The 12,045-nt window shown below is 42.7% G+C and overlaps 1 protein-coding gene across 1 annotated transcript in view; it reads right to left on the bottom strand.

Annotated features, from left to right (window-relative positions):
* APCDD1 (APC down-regulated 1) overlaps positions 1-11,569 on the bottom strand; it is a 31,122-nt gene extending 19,553 nt beyond the window's left edge. Inside the window, exons 1-2 of the mRNA XM_069853169.1 lie at positions 11,551-11,569; positions 9,899-10,246 (exon numbers count right to left, since the gene is read on the bottom strand). Coding sequence (XP_069709270.1) covers positions 9,899-10,246; positions 11,551-11,569 — 367 coding nt within the window. The remainder of the gene's footprint in view (positions 1-9,898; positions 10,247-11,550) is intronic.
* Between the last annotated feature and the right edge of the window lie 476 nt (positions 11,570-12,045).

Below are 12,045 nucleotides of genomic sequence, written 5' to 3'. Positions count from 1 at the left end.
TCTTAAGGTTGGAAAAGACCTCTAAGACCATCAAGTCCAACCATCAATTCATTACCAACATGTCTACTAGACTATTTCCTGGAGTGCTACATCTACATGTTTTTTGACGAATGGCAACTCAACCACTTCCCCAAGCAGCCTGTTCCAATGCTTCACCACTCCTTCCCTAAAGCAATTTTTCCTAATATCCAACCTAAACTTTCCCTATTGCAACTTGAGGCCATTTCCTCTCATCCTATCACTTGTTACCACCTTACTACAACCTCATTTTGGGTAGTTGTAAAGAGTGATAAGGTTTCTCCTCAGCCTACTTTTCTCCATGCTAAACAATCCCAGTTCCCTCAGCTGCTCCTCGTAAGACTTGTGCTCTAGACCCTTCACCAGCCTCATTGCCCTTCTCTGGACACACTCCAGCAACTCAATATCTTTCTTGTACAGAAGGGCACTTTACAAGAAGCTTGTCCTCTCTCTTAGCCCACTATTAATCCACTGCATAAATTTGCTTTACAAAATATACTAAGGAGAGGACTTTAACCAAAGTGTGGTGTTTCCACACCCAGGTGATGTGGTCAGGACAATCAAAAACCTGGATCCGGACAAACACTCTGCGGTTTCAGCCCACCTCTAATTTGAACGCTTCTATAATAAACTTGCAAATAAAGACTACTCTTTAAAGCCAAAGGAAAACAGATATTAAAAGCAAAGCTTCTGCACACAGGAAGCCTCTGTGACGACTGACATGGGTCAATTAAAGGCAGATTCTGCTATTTTTATTTTAAAGGGGAAAAAGAATTTCAGAACCTAATTTTATGTTCAGTGAACAGTAATTTTGGTTTCTACTAATGTATGCATGCAAAACCCACCAGTGCTCTCTCTACACAATATTAATTAAACAAAATGGATACATAGCTTCAGAAGGAATGCGTCTTTACTCTTTTAGCCTACTCTTAGATATGTTAGAAAACACGGATCAAAAGAAAAACACACATTTAGAGGTTAAGAGGTGAAAAACACGAACCTTACATAATGGGCTGGAAACTGTATTACTTTGCCAGAAGGAATTTAAGAACCAGCAGGCTAGAAAACAAATATGGGGTGAGGTGGAGGGATTGGTTGCATGCTCAGGAAGTCAGAGCATCTGTCTCAGGAGTGGGAAGTCTCTCTAACACATGCTCCCAGGGGCAGGGTCTGGGGTTCACTTCCATCTTTTCTGGTGCCCCCTTGGCTGACCTGGCTCAAGAACTGGGCTCTCTGGGATCATCAATGCGTGGTGCAACCCTCTACCACACCAAGGTGCCTAACCCAGGATCCTACACTTTATTCCCGAGGCACCATCTTAGTTAGGCACATGCTTGGGCAGCACACAGCATGACCACAGAAATTACAAAAAAATCAGTATAGTTTGTTTCTAGGCAGACACCATTACAAGTTTTTGCCATTTCCTATTGCAAAAAAAGAAAATTGTGTCAGTGATTCATTATGTTAGCTAAGTCTTAGATCTTCTGGAAGAAACTTAAGTAACACCTGGGAAAATGTCATTGCTAAAAATATAAATACACATCAACCACTTAAAACCGGCAATTCCTAAGCTAAACAAAGGCAAGGACTTACCCACTAGGCAGGGTAAAGTATGATCAAAAAGAATACAATAAATACTTGAATGTAAACAGTTTTCACCACTCAATGATCTCAAGATATCATAAGATTAATGAGCACAACCTCACAAAGTCCTTACTGGAAAATCTGGTAGCTTTGTTGCAGGTTACAATTAATTCTTCCATCTGAATGAGAATTTATGGCCTTACTTTCTAAAAGGTAATAAATACTAGGGATGCTTTGATATTTGAGCACACCATCTGAGATGCCCTTAAAGGAGCCTGATTTTCAGAGGGTCAGTAATTCTCCCTTCCTGGAAATCGAGCTTTCTCAGGTATTTCTACATTGGTCAGCAGAGTTATTCATGCTAGCGTCAAACAACTCCTGTTCTGCAGCCACAAACAGTATGGCCACTTCAGAAATGCTATGGTCGTGTCAAGATGACACTTTGTTTAGGCTAACTGCATCTTTGGAGAGGCAGGAGTTACTAGACAGGGTCAACGCTTCGCGTGCACGGTGGTACAGCCTCCTGGGCTGAAGCCAGCACCTCAGCACAGCAGCTCTGTTCTGTGCCACATCTGCAACCCACTGCACCTGAACATCACTTCACACTCAAAAACTTGGGTTTATCTGAAACCTTGTGCATATGGGGTGGATAGCACAGGCTGCACACTGTCTGGAGAACAAGTTCAGCTAGGTACAGGTACTTACCAGCATATTTATTTCTGTCATTATGAATCACAGCTGCTGACTAAGAGTTTGCCTTCTAACAGCCTTCTCTATCTCTACGTGTCTACACACTCAAAAAGTGTCATTACTAAGTCAGCAACTTATTCTAAAATGGAGTGAACACTCCTGTCCACGGGCTCAGAGCATCTTTTGGGTCTGAAGTGATACCACCTGCAAAGTTCCTGGTAGAGGCAGTTGCCATCAGTACTAACTGTTTCAATAGAAATATTGCTGTTGGGGTGTCTCCTGCAAACTAATTATCTCCCAGTGACTAAGTCTCTGAAAATTTACATTTCTATTTGAAGTTGTTAAGTGTTTGAAATCTGCCATCAAGAGGAGGTTTTGAAATGGTTCAAGTGACTACTTCCAAGGCATATTTATTATACCATTTGCTTTTAAGCAGCTGTATTTTGCCTAGCTCATGTCATATGATTCATGAATATAGACACACTTAAAGTGAATGATTTATTCATTTAAACACACTTGGGCATTTAATTTCTCCAAGCAAAAATCCTTCTGCGGGAGGATACCATCTTGTATGTGCACATATCAAAGGAGAAAATGCAGTAACCACATTATACATTCCCAAGTATTCCCTGGAGCACAAAATAAAAAGAAGGGCATTTTGAAAAGAGGTCAAACTTTATGTGGCATTATACAATGTCTTTTCTTTGACATAGCTCAAAAGCAATGTGATCCCAGCTCTCCCTATCATCTGCAGCTTGCAAACGACAAGCTGTAACCACTGGACGAAAAGGAGATTTGTATGGATAGCCCTAAAGATCTGTACATGCGAAGAGGGTATTTGTTTGACTTTTATCTATTGAAGTGTCATAAATGAGAGCAGGAATAAGTTTAGGTAATCAAGACATGCATGAGAACATAACAAAGTCTGCAGAGACAGAGGAAGGGATGCAGAAAACACACACGTGCTATACAACATCACATAAACAGGACATGACCATCAGGATATGATTTATAGTATAAAATCAAAAGGCAGCAATGGGACCTTTACCTATGTGTGTATTACTGGGGCAAGGATATAGTTTAGCAGAGTCTCTTTCCTTACCAAGTCCTTAATTCAATGCCTTTATATTTACTGGCATATGCCTGCACATACATGTTATGCACAAAGGTGCCATAACTTCCCCTAGTTCCTTCTTAAGATCAAACATAAGACTAGTGAGATATGTCCCATGCAAGGCATTAAACCAGACACCATCTTCCTGCGCTTTTCCTCGCAGCAGGTGCTTAGTGACAGCACAGTGTCCCTTGCTCCACCCCTGGCAGTATACAACAAGGTGTTCTACAAAACTGAGGTCCTGCAGGGATGACATCACTATTTTTAAAGATCCATTTGTCCTTTTTAAATAGGACATTGCTGGAAGGCTCAAGGTTAAAATGCGCTTTCATGAAACTGGGAAGAGGCTTTCATGGCTCTTTAAAAGCCCGCTTGGGAGCCTAGATGCAGTTGCACCATAGTTGCAGCCACTACTTTCATTCAAAGAGATCCAAGTCTGCTGTTCACTACAGCACAGAAAGATGGTAGACTCCATGGTAAATCCATGTAAGTATCTCAGACTCTCCCTGACTGACTTCTGAATTTTTGTGTTATGAAGGAATCTTACCCATTTGTGAAAAATAAACAAAATCCACCTTAGTATCACTCAAAAGTGTGGTAGACTTCAAACAAAAAACCACCAATCTTTGCATGAGACTCATAGCAATAATTCTGTGAAGTCTCCGGCTAGTTTTCACTTTAGCTACAATACAACCACAGTTCATAATATTGTATCACTCAAAGGAGCAAGTCCAGAAAGAAAAGGAAAATTCCAGAGTCTATCAGAAATGCCAGCTAGAAAACCAAAGCAAACCAAATACATTTTCTGATGAGCTGATATCCAACTTCTCCCTTGTAATCAAGCCATAGCAGCATAGATTACCTCTTTAGCACCAAACTAATCGAAAATAGAATAAGAGGTGCTACTGCTAGCTGGGGATCTCTTCCCAGCCCCTCACAGTTCACACTTGACAGAGACAGATGCAATATCTATCTGAATGGGAAAGTGGAGGTCTGTACAGCTGCCACTCCAGGAAGACATAGACAGGAGCACGTACTACACCAGGCAGGGGACTTCAGGCTCTCAGGTTATAAACCTGTATCTGATGTGGGAACAACTAATCAAGATAAAAGTAATTGTTAAGAGAAGATAGGATACTTTCAAGTTCTTCAAAGACTTCTGCACATAGCTGCGAGTAAAATACAAACGTTAAAAGGGCAATCTGTTGGCAGGCCGTTACCCAAATATGTTCCAAAAATGACTATCACAAAGCTCTCCATCAACAGCTCTAGAAAAAAACATCTGAGCTGCTAGAATAAATCTTTTAATTTTCTGGAAAATAGCATGCAAATAATGTACAACTGCAACACAGATAATGATAAATAGAATTGTGCTTGAAAACAATTTCTTACAATTTAATTCAAGCTTAAACACCCTGGCCAAATTATGTTCTCAGCTATGCCAGATTGCAAAAGTATAATGCAAATAATCTTAAACTGTTTAGATTTAATCAGTTTAATTAACACCTTTACCAGAATTTAAACCATGGCTTCTAACCAGACTCAAAGCTATTAGGCGTTCAGCAGGTTCATCCTTTGCTAAACAGGAGAAAAAAATGTTACCTGAAAGTAGGATTCAAACCTGGTCTTAGATTGGGATTACTCATCAGGACCCACTTCACTTTTTCTTTCATTTATAGCAATGTAAATCCAGAGGAGTATAATTTTATTAGGAATTAAAATAACCTAAAGTGATACTAGAAGTTCAAAATGTGTCTTGATCTCCAACAGAAACATTTTAACATTCGTTCTTTATTTCCGCAGCAAACTGCTTTCAAGTTAGAACTTGTTTGAAACTTGAAAAACCTTCCAACAGATAAAGAGTAATTGGCTGGATTAAGTTTATAGCTCTCCTTATCTGGGCAGTTGCCCTGCACAATTAAATAAATAGACATTTGGATTACGCTCTTTCTTGATGTGGGATAGTGTTAGATAATGCCCATGACAGGCTTTTAGCTACAGTGCAAACTTACGTAATTGCTACAGAGAATATAACATCCTGTTACCAAGCTGCAGGCTGTGTTTTCCAGTGTTTTCCCTGCACTTCAAACTTCAAAGAGTTCTTGCAGGATTGGGACCTAAATTAGCTACTACAAACAAAAGGGTTGGGAAAGGAAAGCTGGGTTTATGGTCATGGAAGCAGACAGGACAATGATTTCCTTTCACATATATCTGTTGCCTTTCTTGTGCATACAGAGTTTCCAGGTACAGCTTTCAAAGAGATGCAAAACGAATGTTTCAGAGCGTGGAAGATCCTGCAGAGAGATGTGAAGCATGTTTAGGCGGAACAGCTAAAAAGAAACCTCCCCGAGGGTGACTATCCCAGCATTGAGGTCCTCCATTACTCTGCAACTTGGTCCTTACCCCATGTCCTGTCTTGGAAGAAGTCAGAGAACTAAGCGCCAAGCAGTTACACAGCCGATAACCTCTGCTAGGTTGAAGTTTGGCTCTTAATCGGGGTGACTGCTGCTACTCATGCAAGGTGAAACGCCACTGCCCAGAGTGTGGGCTTCTTTATGAAGCCCTGAAGGGTTAAAGCCCACCTCTGTTCAGGGCAGCAGGAACTCTCCCACTGGCTTGAGTGGGTGCAGCACTGGGCTGTTAAGTGTGATTCAGTATCAACAGTAGTTTGGTCTTGCCCTCTTGGAAGGAAACATCTGCTCTCTGTCAGAGACATCTGCTGTGCAGCCTGCAGACCCTGAAGAGCTGAAGGTGTTTGCCTTCAGCATGGTTGAGGCCAGTTTCGGGCTTCACTGCCTGGCAGTCCATCTCCTACAGATACCCTACAGGGCACAAAAATTGTCCTTACTGTTCATGACACCTACACTGTACCACTATTAGCCCATAGTCAAGCTACAGAGATGAATGAAATTGAATTTACCCTGATGAAATTGTGAATAAAATTAAGTCCATCTTCTAACTCTCCCTGTAAGCTTTATAAGTCTTAAACTAAGCAGTGTGTCTTCCCTTCTTTTTTTTTTTATTTGTTGTCATCCATATTTCCAAAAGCAGTATTTTACTGAGAGAATAGATCATGCATGCCTCTAGTATACAGCACAATATTTGTCCATTTTATTGATAAAGGCATTCACATTTTCTAATACATTCACTTATTATTTTCCTGAACAGGTTTTGAAGTGAAACACTTTTACGTACCTAATTTAAGCAATATTGCCAGAGGTCTTCTAAAAGCATAAACAGGTTTGCTCTGAAAAGCCTAGCAATCCTGTCCTCATCATCTTTATTAGTACTATTTCCATGATGTTACTAACAAATTGTTTTACTTAAAGTTTCTAATTCATTACTCTAACGCTAACATAACCAGAAATACAGTAAGGTTTCTTCTTAGCATCTGTATTTGTAAAAAAAGTTTACATTTACAAAAGAAATTAGCCAAAGCTGTTTTGAATCCACTTGAGCATAGCTCTTATTAATCAGGTTTTCTAGAGCTGAATGATCTTAGCATTTGACATCTGAAACTTCTGTGGTTTTTTGTCTAAGCAAAGAAAACAGTGAAAATGGACATCTTCCAGCTGCAGACCTTTCTTTTTTTGACATTGTGGAGGTTTTATGAATACAAGATTTTCCCATTTTTTTGTTTGCTGATGTTAGAGTAGGCATTTCTTATTGTAATGAAAGTAGAGGCTTTAGCCTTACAGGACATTTTAACTTGTGCCATAAAGCTTTAAGCCCTAAAAATCCTCAACAATCCACCCACCCACACTCACTTTTAACCCTTAAATCACCACATGCAATAGAAATCCTAAAGAAAACATCATCTGCTGTAAAGATGCTTAACATTGCAATCCCCCAGGATTGCTAGTTATTCTTACATATGAGCAGTTCAGGTTAGCTGCTGACCATAGGATTTCCTATTGACTCTATGGCACAGAGGGAAAAGCTCTAGGCCAAGTTAAAGCTAAGAGGGTAAATACATTTAGACAGGCTGCATTTCAGCGCATCATCTGCCACCAATGTAATTTTCAAGTTTGTGAGAGGGCAGTAGTTTCCCAGTGCCTGAAGCTTAGAGCCAGACTGTGCACTCCCACGTTACCAAGGTGTGTATCTTTATATACAAGCTGCTGAACTACAGCTTTCTACAAAAACTTAAGTATCTATTATTTGGTGAAATATAACTACAGATGGAAGAAATAGATTATTTTATTCCTTCATCCTTTTTTGGCAGCTGCTGTTTTGATCTGATCGCTGGCCCCAATTTAAATGTTTCCTGCTCTAGCCGGGTTCAGCTCTGCTCTGTAATTCCAAGCAGATGAGCCGGGGAGTCCAACCCTGTAATTACACCTCCCTTCCTTACCCTCTAACTTCAAACCTCCCATTTTGACTTTTATATCTCAGATCACAGACTTTTAAAGAACACCTCTGGCGTTCCGGCAAGTCTGGCTCAGCTAAACACGTTTCTATGCTTTCCGGATTTCATAGCTAAGCTGTGAGAAGAGTATAAAACCCCCTCCTGGGGAACAGGGTCTCCTGCTCTTTCTTTCTTAAAAGAAAACACACAATCAGAAGCCCATGCTCTTTATTATTTATTGAGTACCATCTGTGTTCTTAGCACTTGTACAAACACAGAGAGAGACAATCCCTGCTCCACAAAATCAACTCCAGGAACAGCTTTGAAATCCTCACCCCAGCTCAGGGATCCCACACTGAATCCATGTAGGTCACTTACATTGTAACAGTTAAAAAAAAAAATCCTCTTTTTACAAGTAAGCTTGGGGTCCTAAGAAATTTAGCTGAAGAAGGTCCGATGCTACAAAGTACCTCAGAATGAGGAACACTCTTCACAATGACGCTGTAACCGAGTAAGTTGAGTTACTCTTTCAGAACAATATTGCACCCAGATTTTTCAAATCTGGCTGCCAAATGTAAGACGTCGCTAAGCAGCTCATTAAACAGCCTCCTTTTCAGAAATTGCTCTTGAAGAACACAGGTTTTCTGGAAAGATGAGTTATCTATTTAAGTGTCTAAATAGGGATTTACAAGCTGAACTTGTAAGTTAAATTTAAAATACGCTGGCTTTTCTCAGTACAATTTCACCTACTGTGCAGTTTCAGAGAAATGTCAGTCCAGGGCTCAGCTGAGACAGCGTCAGAGCAGGACTGTGTGTAATAACACCCAGAATCTCTGTGCTCTGCAGCAAAACATTTTTTTGTTGGGTACACGACCCAGTGCTGGCAAACTTGGCTGCCTGAGGCTTCACAGCAAACACCTCCACATCAAAAACCTCTTCTTCCCCTGCAGGTGAAACACGGGTCCTGTGGGACATATCAGCCAAGTTCCCCAGAGTCTGGTAGAACAAGGCCTTTGCCCAGAGATGCATAAATCGTCTTTGTGTGAGGTGTCCCCACCAGCTGCTCCATCCAAGCAGTCACAGGCATACAATGCTAACACCACCAACGTGAACTTCGGAGCCGGGACGTTCCTGTCTGGTTTTGCCCACAGCAGCTGCCTCCTGCTCTCTGCCATGCGTTTGGGAGAGCAGAGCTGCTAACAGCGGGGTTCAGGCAGACTGAAGAAGGTCTTTGCCTGCTCTGGCACCCAGATGGATCTTTCCTCTGCCTGAGCTCAGCAGAGCAGCAGGGATACAGCACCCGCACCCAGGACGGGCGGGCAAGCGCAACCGCATGCAACCCTCTCTCCGCACCAGCGAGGTTATGGGGCCCCTTTGCTGGCTTTTTAGGCACACCACAAGCACAGGCACATATGTATACATATATACATGTGAATTTATATATATTTAGTGTCTGTATATACACGCATGTATATATAAACACACATATACACAAGCATATAAACACACACATACGTACATGCAGATCTATATATACCCGTGCATACATATATACATACATATATCTACAGTGCCTACACATATACGTGTGTGTATACACATGCATGTATATATATACATGCACACTATACATGCATATATAGACATGCACATATATACACTTACATATACAGACATGCATATCTATACACATACATATATAATCAGGCACATATATATAATCACAAACATGCATACACATGCATATAAAACCACACACGTATACATGCACATATATACATGCATATATAGACACACACACATGCACACATACATATATAGACACAAACACACATACATGCATGTATATACACGCACATATCCATGCATATATATATGCACACACACACACGTGCATATATGCGCACACATAAATAGATACATATATATGCACACATATATAGATGCACATATATATGTACGCACATATATATGTACACGCATATATATATACACACATCTATTTGTGTATATATACACGCACACATACACATGCCTGCCTATACAGTCACGCAAGTACATTCATAGCCATACAGACATTATACCTGTGTGCATACACCTCTCCATCGATACCCCCCCAGACATACCCCCGTCCCCGCACTCACCGTGCAGCAGCAGGGCTGACAGCAGGTACCTCACCAGGCTGCCGGGCATCTCGCCGGGCATCTCTCCTGGCAGCCGCAGGGCCGCGCTCCGCCCGCCGCTCGGTGCCCGGGGCCGCCCTCCCCGCCGCTCGCTGCCCCTCGCCGACTCCGTGCGGCGCCGCGCCGGCTCCGCTTCATATTTCCCCTCGCAGGCGGCGGAGGAGGCGGGGCCGGGCCGGGGCGGGGCAGCGGGGAGCGGGGCGGTGCCCGAGCCGGACCCCGCTTCCCACGGGGAGCGGAGCGCGGCTGGAGGAGGAGGAGAGGTGCCCCGTGCCCTTGCCTCGAGAAGAAAGCTTTGCTCGGTTGCGGCTTTCCATGCAAGCGGGCGTTTTAAAAGCTAAAAAATAGATGCTGCGGTCGCCCTGAAACTAATGGGATGAGGTTTAACAAGGCCAAGTGCCAGCTCCTGCACTTGGGGCACAACAACCCTGTGCAGTGCTACAGACTAGGAGAAGTCTGTCTAGAAAGCTGCCTGGAGGAGAGGGACCTGGGGGTGTTGGTTGACAGCGACTGAACATGAGCCAGCAGTGTGCCCAGGTGGCCAAGAAGGCCAATGGCATCTTGGCTTGTATCAGAAACGGCGTGACCAGCAGGTCCAGAGAGGTTATTCTCCCTCTGTACTTGGTATTGGTGAGACCGCTCCTCGAACACTGTGTTCAGTTCTGGGCCCCTCACCACAAGAAGGATGTTGAGGCTCTGGAGCGAGTCCAGAGAAGAGCAACGAAGCTGGTGAAGGGGCTGGAGAACAGGTCTTACGAGGAGCGGCTGAGAGAGCTGGGGTTGTTTAGCCTGGAGAAGAGGAGGCTGAGGGGAGACCTCATTGCTCTCTACAACTACCTGAAAGGAGGTTGTGGAGAGCAGGGAACTGGCCTCTTTCTCCCAAGTGACAGGAGACAGGATGAGGGGGAATGGCCTCAAGCTCTGCCAGGAGAGTTTCCGGCTTGACATCAGGAAAAAAATTTTCACAGAAAGGGTCATTGGGCACTGGAACAGGCTTCCCAGGGAGGTGATTGAGTCACCATCCCTGGAGGTGTATAAAAGATGGGTGGATGAGGTGCTGAGGGGCATGGTTTAGTGTTTGATAGGAATGGTTGGACTCAATGATCCAGTGGGTCTTTTCCAACCTAGTGATTCTATGATTCTTGCTGCTGCGCTCTCTGCTGCGTGCTCCCTCTTGTCTGCTGGTGATCGGTGTTGTTTTTTTAGTCTAGTCTTGAGCTCCGGTCCTGCAAAGCCCTTACACATGCACTTAATGTGCGTGTGAGCAGCTTGTCTGCCAGAGTTCGAGCGTGAGGCTTTTGGTGGTCATGTCCTCTTGACGGGGACATTGTGTGTTCCTGTCCGCCTTTGGGCTCTGGGCTTACCTGTAGGGCCTTGTGGCAAAGAACATGTAACAAATTGCAGGAAATTTGGGGAAAAAACAACATAAGTGAGTTCTGAACAACTTAACTGAGCTGAAGTATGTGATGCCACCCTTGCCAGATTCTCCAAGGGTAGAACGTAAGAAAGCACAACCTAAAGAAGGGATGTTTCCAGCAGGGATGAGAGGAAGGGCACGTGGATTACCGTATACAGTGGATGCTTTAATGCTAGGGATGGGAATGTTGGGTTACCCGAATTTTGTTGCAACATATGGCCGAGGATATCCTGGATTTGCCCCAAGTTACAGCTATCACTTCCCAGACTATCTGCCGATTTCACAAGACATAATTTTTATCAACTAGTTCTTAAAGATGCATAACAAATTAATCAGGGTTTACTACACTGCTAATGAGAGAGGGAGAGAGAAAAAGGCTGGGTGGTCCATGTTATCATATCAATGTCCACTGAGATATTGCTTCTCTTTCTGGCTGGTTTGATTGACTGGACTTTTTATCTTATTTTTATTTTTTTAAAGGCTCCATATTCTCACTGCTTTGGGTTTGCTTTTTAAATTTTTTTATTTTTATCCTCTGCTTTGTTATGAGTTCTTAATGTTCATGACTTCTCACAAACTTTGTAGAACTAATTTTCTCAAGGGAGCAACAATGATGATTTGGTCTTAGAAACAGACCCAAAGAGAGATGTTGGTACTTTTCAATATAGTAGTAGCCCAAATCTTACTTAGG

Source organism: Phaenicophaeus curvirostris, chromosome 3, assembly GCF_032191515.1.
Source record: "Phaenicophaeus curvirostris isolate KB17595 chromosome 3, BPBGC_Pcur_1.0, whole genome shotgun sequence".
NCBI classification, from domain to species: Eukaryota; Metazoa; Chordata; class Aves; order Cuculiformes; family Cuculidae; genus Phaenicophaeus; species Phaenicophaeus curvirostris.
The sequence above is the reverse complement of the archived record's forward strand: the minus strand, read 5'-3'. Positions and strand labels throughout refer to the sequence as shown.